General features: G+C 42.6%; 1 protein-coding gene across 1 annotated transcript in view; it reads right to left on the reverse strand.

Moving 5' to 3' along the window:
- Positions 1 to 15,155, reverse strand: part of LOC144686726 (bile salt export pump-like) — a 139,441-nt gene that overhangs the window by 26,178 nt on the left and 98,108 nt on the right. The window contains exons 19-22 of the mRNA XM_078552328.1: positions 12,229 to 12,349; positions 6,903 to 7,073; positions 6,706 to 6,810; positions 3,906 to 4,067 (exon numbers count right to left, since the gene is read on the reverse strand). Coding sequence (XP_078408454.1) covers positions 3,906 to 4,067; positions 6,706 to 6,810; positions 6,903 to 7,073; positions 12,229 to 12,349 — 559 coding nt within the window. The remainder of the gene's footprint in view (positions 1 to 3,905; positions 4,068 to 6,705; positions 6,811 to 6,902; positions 7,074 to 12,228; positions 12,350 to 15,155) is intronic.

Here is a 15,155-nt window from a genome sequence, read left to right on the forward strand (position 1 = left end):
CTCATATAACTGTTGTTCAAACTGAATTTTTTTTTATCATCCTTGATGTAGCATTACCGTATAGCTACATTCTCCAAAGAAAACAGGTTATTGGCATTAAATTGGAATTGGGAGCACCCAGGGTTTGGGCACTGTTGGTGCTATTTGGTGACCAAAATGGTATCTGCAGTGCACGTGCGTACTTTTTGGGTAAGTTGCACCAAATGCTATATTGGTGAAAGTGTCAGCATGGGCACAGTAAATGGCTGCTGGAACTATGCAGAGCAGGAAGATTATGATATCAGTCAGCATGTAATGCTGATTTGACCCCAGTGGTGCCATTTTGGTGTTTAGTGCTCCAGTTAATGCTCTCGGTTAATCTCGCATAGCTGAACATATGTTTAACAGCAGGAAGAACCCTCCACCAGTGCTATTTAAAAGATAGTTGTTGGTTGATTTCTTCTGCCTGTTGCTTTGATTCTAGAGGTATTTTGATATAGCTTTCTATAGCTTAAAGTTGCAAAAGTCTGCAATGACAGGTGCTCAAAGAGTTTCTGTTGACCTCAAGGCTTCTGCACAAACTAGTTGCTCCCATACATGGTGCACTAGTTGGCATTCCCTCTGGAATACAGTATAACAGGGTGAATAAGCAAAGGCCACGCTAGAGCAGGACAAGCTGCTGGAAAAGGGAGGAAGAGGAGGTGGGGAGAAGAACTCTCAGCAGGAGGCCATATCCAATGAGAGTGTTCAAGGCGCAATTCTCTGACTTGAACATCAGCAAGGAACATGTGCGCAATATCTCTGCTTCAACAAGGACGTCCTTATTGAAATCTGCCAGTTGCTGCAAGCACAACTGCAACCTCAGAGCAGAGCAAGGATGACATTGTCAATGATTGTGAAGGTGATGTACATTTATGAGTCTGGAGCTGGAGATATCTGTTACATCCTGCAGTTTGCCATCTACCATTGTGTATGGGAGGTCACCGAGGTTCTCTATTCATTGAGAGCTAACTACATTTCATTCTCTCTTGCCAGAGGTAAGCAGACAGAATGAGCCTGCAGCTTTGCTAGGATTGCAAGCTTCCCATGGTGCAGTGCTGTTGACTGCATTCAAATGGTTTTGTGGGAATTGCACGCCAATTCTGCCCTGCACTTGAACTGTAAAGGATTCTACTCCCTCAATGTGCAACTGGTGTGTAACCATAGGCAGAAAATCATGCAGGTCAAGCCTGGTGTCCTGGAAGCAGTCATGATTACTTTGTTTCATAGCAATCTGCTGTGTTAACTCACTGCATTTGAGTCATCATGATAAACCAAAGGGTGGCTACTGGGTGACAACGGCTATCCACTGATTACTGATGATACCAGTGTGCAGCTCATGCACATGTGTGCAGCATTAATACAATAAAAGTCATGCTGTCACACAAAATGTGTTAGAGCAGATCATTGGCGTACTGAAACAATGCTTCTGCTGCCTGGACCCCACTGGAGGAGCCCTGTAGTACTCAGCAGAGCAGGTGTCAGGATTCATCATGTTCTGCTGAATGATGCACAACCTTGCCATCATGAGGGGACATCCCTTGCCACCAAGTATACCAACTATATAGTATACAGGGCATGTGGAGGAGAAGAATGTGGAGGAAGAGGGGAAGCAGGAGAAGGAGCATGAGGAGAAGAATGAGGTGGCAGCCTACACAACCCCTTTCTGGCCCTGTGGATTGGGAAGAACTTGTCTGAGTGCGATACCAGTAACCACAGCCCCAATTCTCCATTCAACAACAGTCCCAAACCTGACTTTCCTGTCATTGGCCATCACAGCTGACGCAATACAAAAATAAAAGCCAAAATATGCATTTCAAACCAAATTTATAAATGAAATAAGAAGTTGTTGCCAGCAACATGCCACCTCAGGGTCTCGCTGCCCACTGGACTGGGGCCGGTTACCGCTTTCAGTCCCAGAGGAAGAAGTCTGTGAAGAAGAGTCATATGGACTCAAAACGGTAACTCTGTCTTTCGCTCCACAGCTGCTGTCAGACCTGTTGAGTTTTTCCAGCATTTTTTGTTTTTGTTTCAGATTTCCAGCATCCGCAGTATTTTGCTTTTATGCAGTTGATAACTACCTGCATTCTGGGAATGTCCGCTATAGAATTGTGTTGTCTATCATGCTGTTACTGAGGCAAAATGTCTATGATCTTGTACCCTTGCTGAACAATGTATCCATGGACCTTAGACTGAGAGGAATTGCTTTTATATGGTTCTTTAGTTGCCAGAAACCAAAGAAGTTCCAGAGGTCCTTTTACTAATTTGTTTCCCCAAATGTCACCATTCTTCCTGGGGCCACACGGTCTGATGATGGCAGCACTTTTAGTGTTTGTGCTATAACACTAAGGGGGAGCACTTCATGCACATGTGCAGATGTGCAGACCGGGAGTGGTGGCCACTGCTGGAACAGCATCCAATCCCAGCAAAGAAGAGCCAGGAGTTGGATGACAGGCACATTGGGTGGGGTGGGGGTCTCTCAGCTGGGCCAGATGAGGAGGCTCCGGGGGAGGGGGCAGGGACCTCTGATAGGGAAAGAGGGCCCATGAAGGAGGCAGAACCCCTTTCTGAGGTCCAAACAGGTTTACCTGCCAGGCTTCCCACCCATCGCCAACTCCTCCTGCCGGCTGAAAAACTATGGCTGAGTGGGAAGTGACCTTTAATTGTCCATTAATTGGCCACTAAAGGGCCTCAATTGGCACGATAGCAGGCAGGCAGCCTGAGGCCTTGCCTGCCACCCATTAGATCATGTCCAAGTTGAGGGCAGGTGACAGGAAAGGTATCCACAGAATTTTACAGGACTCCCTCACCTGCAAAGCCGCCAGCAGAGGACTGTAAAATTCTGGCTCAAATCTCCTCTTTTTGTACTCTATTCCACAATAACTGAATCCTGTTCCCTTGCTATGTCATATTCTGCCACTAAGAGTAATTTTATGCATCTGCAGTGCCGGGAGATCTTCCTTACTAGCAGCACTGCCAGGAACTAGTAATGCATTGTCCATGACTTTCCAACCATTAAATACATTGGAAATTCATGGGCAGTATCCACATGAATTTTCTAGTTGTGCTGCTGGTGTACAAGGTTTTCCATTGATGGACAGAACTCTCAATTCTCTCCTCTACACAGGTTCCACTGGCAGGAACTAGAAATTATTCAGAGAGGAGATGCAGTAAGTTTAACACAGATCTAAGCAGCATGGACTATTGTGAATAAGAATCTAGATCTTCAAATAATGATATACGTTAATAGATTTTATCTTTAAATTTGGCTTCATTCACCAAACAAAGATTACTTGGTATGTCTATTTTATACAGCCACAGAACTCTACTTTTTGGGAACCAAATGAACTTGCCAAATTTCTTCAGTCTGTTTGGCACCAATGCTGCCCCATGAATCAACAAGAGAGAACAGGGCTGATTTCAGTTTCCTTTGCCATGTATAGCTGCCCAAGAAAGTTGTCAGATCCCTTACTGCTTAGTTTATGCTGATGCTCTCACCCCTCCCAACTTGGATGGTCCTGAAATAGGAAGCCAGAGTGTCTGACTTTCTATAGAGGAGGTCATATATAATATGTAAACCAGGGTCCTATGACCTCAGAGGCCTGCTAATGAAGCTGGGCATCAAGCAGCACTGGCCTCATGCCAGTAAGAATTGATGGACTGTAGGCACACACTGTTCACTGCTCACCTAATCTCAGCCTGTAGTTAAAATCTGCCTGGGCGGTTTCAGCAATTTTTAATTTCAGCACACTTGAAGGGTATTTCATTGATCAACTCAATATTCCACAAAACCACGATATCAGGGGGTAAATTTTGGGCTTCACCAATACTCATTATGAAACTATTCATTTTTTAAAGTGCCATTGATAGAAATTACCATAGCTTACCCCTTGAACCTGTGATGCATCTGTCGCAAGCCGCGTTGTTAATGTCCCAGGGCTGTTCTTGCGATCATCAAACCAGCCAATTTCTTGTCCTAACATTGCTCGGAGACCTAACTTCCGGAGTCGTCGTGTCAACAATTCACCAGATTTGGCAAAAAAGTAGCCCTAGTAGGAAAAAAAAGTGCCTATTTTTGACAACAAGATACAGAATAAAGTGGCAGTGTAGAATATAATTAAAAATAATGGAAAGGCAAAATACTGCAGATGCTAGAAATCTGAAACAAAAACAAAAAATGAAACTCAGCAGGTCTGAAAGCATCTGTGGCATTCCGTAGGGACTGTTCCCTCCGTGACACCCTGGTCCACTCCTCCATCACCCCCAACACCTCAACCCCCTCCCACAGCACCTTCCCATGCAATCGCAGAAGGTGCAACACCTACCCCTTTACTTTCCCCCTCCTCACCATCCAAAGGCCCTGACACTCCTTTCAAGTGAAGCAGTGCTTCACTTACACCTCTTTCAATTTGGTCTAATGCATTCGCTGCTCCCGATGCGGTCTCCTCTACACTGGAGAGACCAAACGTAGACTGGGTGACCGCTTTGAGGAACACCTTTGGTCCGTCCACAAGCATGGCCCAGACCTTCCCGTTGCTTATCATTTCAACACACCATCCTGTTCTCATGCCCATATGTCCATCCTTGGCCTGCTGCAATGTTCCAGTGAAGTTCAACGCAAACTGGAGGAACAGCACCTCATTTTCCGATCAGGCACTTTACAGCCTTCTGGACTTAACATTGAGTTCAACAACTTCAGACCATGAACTGTCTCCTCCATCCCCACCTCCTTTTTGATCGCCCCCTTTTTTCTTATTCATTTTTATTTTTATTTATTTATTATTTTCATTCTTATTACTTTTAAAATTTATTTCCATTTTTATTCATAGTTTTATCCCCAGCTTTTAGCCTTTTCGATCTTTTTTCCCACCAGCATCCCCTCTCCCCATTCCACCCCCATTAGGGTTATCTGCAACTTGTCAGAGTGCTTACCCTGGTCCTGCCATTATCACATTCTGCTTTCCACTCTTAACATCACCATTAGCACCTCCTTTAGCCAGTGCCACCACTATTAACAACCCTTTGACCTTTTGTTTATGACATCTTTCGCAACCTCTCCTTTGCCTCCACCTATCGCTGGCCTTCTATCCAGCTTCATCTGTCCCGCCCCCCTTAAACAGTATATATTTCACCACATTTCTACTGCCCTTTAGCTCCGAAGAAGAGTCATATGGACTTGAAATGTTAATTCTGTCTTTCTCTCCACAGATGCTGTCAGGCCTGCTAAAAATAATGGAAGGTTGGATGGCACAAAGGAAGGCTGTCCCTTCGTATCTGGGGCCTGGGTTTGAGTTGCAAATTACCTGTCCAAAATGTAAAGTCCTAACTAATATTAACTTGGACAGATTACGTTACATTCTTCTGTGAAAATACAAAATTACCTAAAATTCAATGGCCCAAATCTTTTGGTCCCCAGTTGTACGACTGAAGATGTGCGTTGGGACCTTGTGGAAGTCCAGATGCACGGACCTATGTGGGAATTGCCTGAGAAGCTTCAACTGCGATGGGCAATTCCGCTGCTCCCTGGGACGTTCCATAAGTGTTTCCGACTTTGGGTTAGAGTCAGAGACTTCGGACAGTTCCGATTTACTTACCTGAATAGTTACCGAGGAAATGTTAGACAGAAAAAACCTAGTCTGGATTTTACTACACAACTAATTCCTCAGTCAACTTCCCCTCTCCCCACCCACCTGAACGGACTCAATTAACCGCCTGAATCAGCTACCTCCTGACCACCCAACTACACCCCTGAACCAATCCGACTACGCCTCCCGAACTGACCTGACCCGATTACACCCTGTATTGCCCTACTACCTATTAGACCGACCCGACCTGACTGCCCTCCCAACCAGACCTGACCCGACTTATGCCACTGACCGCCTAACTAAACCTGACCCAACTGCCCCTTATCTGACTCCCTCCCGCCACCGCCCACCGCCCCCCCGCCCCCGAGTCCCCTCTCCAGACTTGACCTGACTGCCCCCTGACCCAACCCAACTACCCTCCTAACCTGATCCGACTAACCACCCAACAACCACCTCACCCACCTACCATCTCACTCACCCAACCCATCTACCATCTCACCACCCACCCTCTCACCCACCCTATCACCCCACCCACCTCCCACCTAACCCACCTATCCATTCACTCATTCACCCATCAACTAATGCTCATCCACTAACATCCGTTCACTAACATTCAAACTGGACCTTTAAGCTCATCATATGACATCTAGTGCCATAAAACGGTGGCAGGTCCTGTGTTCCCCAAACTCTACTCCGCTTCAACAGAGTTCCCTGGAGGATGTTGGCACTGTGCATTTCTGGGAAAGCCGGGCCTGGAAGATCCCGGTAGAATTGTGCAGAACCGTACAAGTCAGGGGAATTTTTGATTGCAGTGGAAATCCAATGATCATTGCCACTGCTCAGATGACCTGGCCAGTAGTAACTGGTTGTTTTTCTCAGAGCGGTCAGATGGATGGTGGATATGTCAAACTTTGGAGTTAAGATGTATTGTTGGGGTGGATTAGACAGAACTTGTCCTTGCAGCTAGCCTGTGCTAAACCCGACCTGAGGGTCTTAACTGCAGATAGTCAGGCCCAGATTAATGGGGACAAAAAAAAAAAAATCACCAGGAAAAATCTAGAATCAAAAACAAATATTTTGCTGAAAGAAAACATGTTTATACCTGTAGAAACTGTGTCAGAAATGATATAATTCCAACAATAACAAAAAATAAGCAAATTGAATTGATCTGATTCCTTTTCTCTTCTTCATTTTGCAGAGAAAATATCTGGGGAAATGAAAAAAACAATTATTACCTTTCACCCGGATTATGTTATCCAAATTAAATTAACAGTAAAATGGGAAAAAGAACTTTCTTACCCGAAGAATCTGACTGAACAAAAGTGCGTAGACTGGATTGACTCCACCATTAACAGCAGCACCAAGTGAACCAAGCAACATATACGGCCATTCAGCAACATTGTATTTGAGAATTCTAGTCACTGGTGCAGGCTCAATATTCTCCTCTTCCGCCCCCTCCTTCTCCATTACCTTATTGTAAAATAAATCTCTTTTAGACTATAATTAAATTAGTCCAGATTAAATTTATAGACCATATACTGGATGGTAGCTATTAAGAAAAAAACAATCAAATTTTGTGATTTGATAGAGTAAAGAGAGTACAGTACTGGCAATAAAAAATGTAAATTAGCTGATCATGATTGTGAATTCATTCAAAACTCAGCTGAATGCTGAGATGTCATTGACTCTTGGGTGTCTTTCAATTCTGAGTGAAGGACAGTTGAAGCCAATTAATAAAACTTGATACCTTTTTATTTTTTCTTTAAAGATTTGCATGATTGTCAAACTAATATTTAGACCATGGAGGACCACAGCAACAAAGAGAGATCTAAAAAGATATGAAATTTAATACAAAGGTGTGTGAAATGACTCCTTTTTGGTAAGAAGAGCGCAGAGAGACAATGATGGGTACAATTCTAAAGAGGATGCAGAAGCAGAAGGACCTGTGTGTATATGTGCGCAAATCATCGAAGGTGGCAGTACAGATTGGGAGAGTGGTTAATAAAGCATATGGCACTCAGGAATTTATCAATAGGGGCATAGAGTGCAAAAGCAAGGAAGTTATGTTAAACCTGTATAAAACACTGGTTCGGCCTCAACTGAAATATTGCGTCCAGTTCTGGAACCACACTTTCGGAAGGATGTGAAGGCATTAGAGAGGGTGCAGAAAAGATTCACAAGAATGGTTTCAGGGATGAGAGACTTCAGTTATGCTGAATTCCCCCAGTATCAACACTCTGGGATTATCATTGGCCATAAAAATACTGTGGCTATAAAAGCAGGTCAGAGGCTAGGAATCCTGCAGCGGGTAACTCACCTCCTGACTCTTAAAAGCCATCCACCATCTGCAAGGCACAAGTCAAGATTGTGATGGAATACTCTCCACCTGCCTGGATGAGTCCAGCTCCTACAAAACTCAAGAAGCTGAACCATCCAGGACAAAGCAACTCGCTTGATTGGCACCCCATCCACAAACATTCACTCCCTCCACCACAGACACCCAGTGGCAGCAGTGTATACCACATACAAGATGCACTGCAGCAATTTGTTAAGCATCCTTTGACTGCACCTTCCAAACACACAACCTCTACCAACTAGAAGGGACAAGGACATCAGATGCATGGGAACACCACCACTTGCAAGGTCCCCTCCAAACCACACACCATCCTGATTTGGAACTATACTGCCATTGCTTCACTGTCGCTGGGTCAAAATCCTGGAGCTCTCTTAACAGCACTATTGGTGTCCCTGCACCCCATGGACTGCAGTGGCTGAAGAAGGTGGTTCACCACCACCTTCTTGATGGTAATTAGGGGTGGACAGCAAATGCCACCCTAGTCAGCAACGCCCACATACTGTGAAAGAGCAATGAGAAAATAAAAGTGGCTGTTTCTGGGACCAAAATGCAAAATTTAGAAAAAATCAAATCTTGAATAATGAATGGTCATATTTGATTTATTTAAAATTCAAGACAAATCATTTGGACTGTTACATATGCCTTGCATCCACTGAAACTCAGAGATATTCCTCTCCCTTCATCGCTATAACTTATTCATCAAAGGGTATCCAGCCCAAGATGCAGTCGATAGTAACCTAGAATGGAGGAAATATCCTGTAGAAGCTTGAAGTTTGGGCTTTTTCAGACTATATTATTTTCCAGCTAATCTTGGAACCAGGGAACCTCAGTGATAGTTCCACAAATTAAGTCATTTAAATATTTGATGATATTACTTGTTAACTGTTCATCATCTCATTAAGAAATTCTGCTTAAAGAACTGTAACACCTGAAGGGTTCCACCCATCACTCCTCTATAAGCAACGCCTTGCCCTTTTCTCATCTCAGCCTATTTGCCATTAATTTCCTTTACAAAGTCAAGGCATTGGGTAGATTAAATTAGACTTTGCTGAACTTGTTTTCTAGGCGGAAGAGAAGTCCAAGTTAAGGAGCCAACTTCTCATGCCAATACTGTTTTCTCTCTTCTTTCCCTTCTAACATTATTTTTGCCATTTTAACACTCCACCCTGCTCTCATGCCCACATGTCCATCCTTGGCCTGCTGCAATGTTCCAGTGAAGCTCAACGCAAACTGGAGGAATAGCACCTCATCTTCCGACTAGGCACTTTACAGCCTTCCGGACTGAATATTGAGTTCAACAACTTTAGATCATGAACTCTCTCCTCCATCCCCACCCCCTTTCCGACCCCCCTTTTTTCCAATAATTTATATAGATTTTTCTTTTCCCACCTATTTCCATTATTTTTAAATGTATTTCCATCCATTGTTTTATCTCTACCTTTTAGCCTATTTCGATCCCTTCCCCCCACCCCACCCCTACTGGGGCTAGCTGTACCTTGCTCGTCCTGCTTTCTACCCTTAATGTCACCTATTAGCACATTTCTTAGCTAATATCACCACCATCAACACCTCTTTGTCCTTTTGTCTATGACATCTTTTGGCAATCTCCACCTATCACTGGCCCTCTATCCAGCTCTACTTGTCCCACCCCCCTTAAACCAGCTTATATTTCACCTCTCTTCTTTTTTTCCTTAGTTCTGTTGAAGAGTCATACGGACTCGAAACGTTAACTGTATTCCTCTCCGCAGATGCTGTCAGACCTGCTGAGTTTTTCCAGGTATTTTCATTTTTATTTTAGTTTTTAGTTTGGATTTCCAGCATCCGCAGTTTTTTGCTTTTAACATTATTTCTTCTTCGCTTCCATATTTAGTTTCCTTATCTCCTTCCCTCCACACTCACCTCTTTGCCATGTTTTGTATTTCCTCCCTTTCTATGTACCATGACCCTCCTGAGTATGTCTATGTCCTTTTCCATTTTTGTGTATGTACATCACTAATTTCTTTCCCTTTATTGGTTACCTTCCTTATATAGAAGTAGTATCTTCAACAAGTATTTACAACAGAGTTATTGAGAATAGACCTGTTCTTACATAGGATATACAGCACAGAAACAGGCAAATCTGCCCAACCAGTCCATGCTGGTATTTATGCTCTATTTGATCCTCCTCCCATCCTTCCTCATCTAATTGTAGTAGCATAACCCGTCTATTTTCTTCTCCTTCATGTGCTTGTCTAGCATTCCCGTAAATGCATCTATACTATTCACTTTAATTACCCCCCATGGTAGGGAATTCCACATTCTCACCATTCTCAGGGTAAAGAGGTTTCTTCTGAATTCCCAATTTGATTTCTTGGTGACTATTTTATATTGATGGCCTCTGCTTTTGCATTTTCCCACAAGTGGAAACACCCTTTCTATGTGCACTCTGTCAAAGCTTTTTATAAAAGACCTCTATTAGGTCACTCATCAGCTTTTTCTATTCAAGTGAATGGAGGCCCAGGCTTTTCCACCTTTCTTAATAAGGGTAACCTTGCAGTTCTGGTATCATCCCTGTAAATCTTATCTGCACCCTCTCCAGTGCCTCAATATTCTTTTTTCCTTCTGTGGTAAGAAGAATTGTACACAATACTGCAGGCGCAGTCTAACTAAGATTCAATACCACTACTCTCTGCTTTCTGTCTTGTTGCCAGCATGTTATTTTTTCTGCTATATGTCCCTTGACTTCTCATACCCTGATCTTATTAATTAATTTGTTATATTGTACCTAATCAAGGGCCTTTTGGAAATCAATGTTGATCTACTACATTACCCCAGTCTCCTCTTTACTAATTCTTCAAAGAATTTAATGATGTTGGTCAAACAAGACTTTACCTTTTGAAATTGATGTTGACCATTAATTATAATATGTTTGGGTTCTAGATTTTTCTTGAATTTCTCTTTTAGTATCCTATCCTTTCTCTTCTTTATTGATTCATTCCTTTTCCTATTTTTATTGTTCCTCTCTTTCTCTCCTCTCCCATTTGTTTCTTTCCAACACTTCTTGCTTTTCTCTCTCTCATCTACTTTTCTTTCCCTCGTCCTTTTCTCTTTACTGCTTTCCTCCCTCCCTGTGCTTACATTCTGGTTAGGTGGATGGGAGGAAGAAGGGGAAAGAGACTGTAGGATATGTGGTCATTGAAGACCAGAAGATAATGGGAACAGAAAAGAGGCTGCTAAGGTAGGTTGAAAGCCAACAAGAATTTGTGTTGAGGGAGAATGGACAACATCAAGAAAAGGGCCAAAAACAATACACTACACTACCACAGGCAGTGGGATGGCTCCAGACTGTGCTGCAAACATCTCATTCTTGGAAGCACAGACCAATGCTCCCAATATTTGAGATAGTTGCTAGCTGAACCACTTTGCAGAGATGGTCCTTGCTCATCTCTATTGCTGTCCCGCTTCCCAGTGTTTAAAAACCACAACCCAGGTTATTAATGCTTTTAGAGCTTCAACAATTGGATTTTACCATTGCAAATTCACACTTTAAATTTGGAAAAATTCCCCTCTCTGATTCAGGGAGCTCCTGAAAATTTAGTTAGAGCTTTGCTTATGTTTTTAGTTTTTTCCCCCGAGGATTTAGGGTGTATCTTACTTAACATAACATCTTATTGTTCCTTACGTTTGTTATCAATTCCCAAACCAGTTTTGTTAGATCTAAAATTTTGAGAGATATTCTTATAATGTAAAGAATAAATTTACCTGTCATTGCCTGATAGACTTCCTAGATGAAACACTTTAGAGATTAATTACAAATATGATTGTTCCAGTGGGACTGGAGAGTTTATTGTGCCATGGGAGCAAGATTCTGCTTTGCACTGTTTATTAATGTAACACAAGAGTTCCTGAGATACTCAGTCTGTTATAAAATCCAATACAGCAGAACTGAAAGCAATGCATACTTGTTTTAAAAAAAATTGCATTTCAGTTTTGCAAGTTTGAAGAAAAAAATCATGGAAAATACGTTTTCTCGAAAGATTAAACTGGACAATAAAGAGTATATTATTTTCCTTGTGAATAAGATATAACAGAAAGAAATGGATCAACTTGCTGGATTCTGAGGAAATCACTGTGAACTCTGCTCTCATTCTTCTACCTGAGACACCTGATCATTAATTTTTTGTTCTTCTCAACTTAATATCACAAGTGACTTTTCTTCTGCCCACAATAAAATAAATCTAGTCAGGTAATTGACAATAGATTTTACATTAAATTAATGGAATTTCCAACCTTGTCTTTATCATCAAGATACCCAGAGGAACGACGGACAGTTGAAGCAACATCTCCGGGCACAGACAGATCAGCAAGTAGGTTTGACGTCTGAGATCTAGAACGCTGACGAATTGAGGATCTGCAGATATATAGTGATTTCTAATACAGTTATATTTTCCAATATATATTTTAAAACAACAACAGGTTCAGTTTGTTCAATTGGAAAGTATTAAGGAAGGAAACAGTTTTGTGATTATCATTGTCCTTTTGCATTATTAAAACTTGAAGAATTTAATCAAATTGTTTAATCTAAACAAAGTTAGAGATCAATTAGGTACAATTGTGCGCTGGAATTAAACCAAAACATGCATCTGGATGAAATTATTCTTGATGCACAGGCAGTCTGTAAATGGATGTTACAGGAATGCACTTGCCTTTGTGAAGCTTGGATGCATTAAAATGCTAAAAGTGACGCACAGCTGAGGGGTCATCCCCTAGAATGCTGCTTTACTCACTAAATAGCTATTTATTTCAAAGTAGGCAAAATTCAGACAAAGGCACTCTAGAAGGCTATATATATTGAAGAACTAAATATGCAAGAGCTATCCTATTTGAGAAAGGGCAGAGGTGAAAGTTGGAATGGATCTTAAAGGAGTGGAAATGTTTCGAAGATTGGAAATCACAAACCATTGATGGGCCTCAGCAGAAATTGAGACCTTTTATTAACAAATCATTGGGGTGGAATGGACACATCACTTCAGAGCAATATACCATTATTTCCCATGGCCCACTGCCACCTTTCCCAAGGTGATTCCAAGAAGTGTTGGTAACATAGGACAGAAAGAAGGAAAATCCTTTGGCACCTGGGCCCTGTTCCCATTCTAATATTTGCATGCAGCAGGTGTGAAAAGGACAGGCAGCGGTGGATCTGGTGGGGGCGGGAGAGGAAAAAGTTTAATAAAGCAGAAAATGCTGGATATACTCAGCAGGTCAAGCAGTGAGAGGGACGCAGAGTTAACATTTCATCAAACCGAAACATTAGGCTGGATTGTCATCTTTGAGGTGGGTAGTGGGAGTTGGGAAATTTCCTGGCTTGGCACACCCGTATTGGGAGAAAGTGCCAGCAACGCTGGGATTTTCATTGCGTAGTGTGGGGGTTGGGTAGGGTGTTGGGTGATGTGGGTGTGGGCTGCAGTTGGGCTAAGCAACCCTGGAAAGAGTTCGGCAGTCAGCCACAGGAGCTGCCGGGTGCCATGGCGGGCTGTGGGAAAGGCCCACCTTGGTGCTGTAGGACTTTGTCCCAGTTATTATTAAACAGTGGGACCCTTTAGCCCTCGCCACTCACACCCCCTCACCTCTCCCCCCACACTCCCCATGGCCTAGCCATGTCCCTCCACTCACTCCCCATGGCCCCTCATACCCCTATGCCAAACTATACCCCCACCCCGCTTGGCCCCTATCATGAAATCCATTGATCTTTGTGTCCCTTGGTGCTAAATTAGCTGTCTGTGGAGATTGTAACATTTAAGGTACAGGATATTCAAATGCTTGTTAGATTGGTTCCTGCCTAGTAACAAGGGTAGGACTCTCTGGCAGTGTTTTGATAGGCCACCAGATCAGTTCAAGAATCAGTGAACAACAGTTGTCAGTCAGTCAGTTTTGGGGGAGTCAGCCAGAAGTGTCACAGACACAGAAATAGGAATAGGTCCTGTTAAGTATATTAAAAGAAGGAAGATAAGAAATGGGGTCCAAATTAAAGAAAGAGCTGCAGTTATTGTGGGCTGCTGGGACAGAAGTACCTCTTCGGAGCAGTGGTGTTCTGCTTGGCATAGCCAAAGAGCTGAAATTGTGCTTTTGAGATAGTGTTTGAGTGTATTCAGGAAACTAGGGAAAAGGAATCTTGGAAGGCGAGATTGAAACACTTTGAGGTGAGCCATTGTTAAAGCAATCCTAGTGGGAGTGACTTTTGGAGAGAATTTGGAGAGAAAGTGAGATCTTTGAAGGTGAAGCTGGAAATTCAATGTGAGACAGAGTTTCAAAGAGATTGTTTGACTTGGTGGTGACTGACATCTGGGTGTGTTCTTGAGAAATCCATGGACTCTGTCTTGGTTGCATCCGTCACTTACTCCGAAGTGTGGTGTGTTTAACTACAGTTTATCTGTTAATTCACACATACCTCACACTTACCCTGAATGTTAGTGGATAAGATACATATTGTGAATTGTTTTATCTTTCTGAACTTATAGTTGTTTGGTAGTACAGGGCTTGAGTATTGCTGAAAAAATAGACATGTTGAAGCTTTTTGTCTTGTATTCATCAGGACACTTCACAAGAATACCAATATAAGGGGAAAACAACAATTTATACTGTATGTGAAGACAGTGCTGATTAGTTGGCAAATGGACTCTGATTGGTAGAGGCATTGCCATGGAGAATGCACCACTAATGGTGAATGACAGTTAACTGCCAAGCATTGTTTGAAATTTAAACCATGCATCCTGACCCTGATTGGTCAAGGCATTGCCCTGAGGCATGAGTCATATATCACTTTACTCAAATTCTGCTCAAACCAGTTTTGAATAAGTTTTCCACATACAAAGTGAAGGATTCCTTCATATTTGCGAAGTCCATACAAGACTTGCATATCAATTGCAATGCTGTGTCCATGTGCTCATTAAACATAGCTAGCCTATTCACCAATATTCCACTTATGAATCCATTGATATTTGCGCTGCAGCATTATATCATAGCAATCTAGACCTGCCACCATTGCGTGAATCAGTATTCATTGAACTTATGATCTCAGCAACTCGCACAGCTGAGTTCAGTACTAATGATACTACATATGCCCAAATAAATGGTGTTGCCATGGGATCCCCTCTAGGCCCAGCTCTAGCAAACATCTTTGTTGGATTCCATGAGAAATGTGTTTTTGATGGAATGGC

Source organism: Cetorhinus maximus, chromosome 11 (genome assembly GCF_964194155.1).
Source record: "Cetorhinus maximus chromosome 11, sCetMax3.hap1.1, whole genome shotgun sequence".
NCBI lineage: Eukaryota > Metazoa > Chordata > Chondrichthyes > Lamniformes > Cetorhinidae > Cetorhinus > Cetorhinus maximus.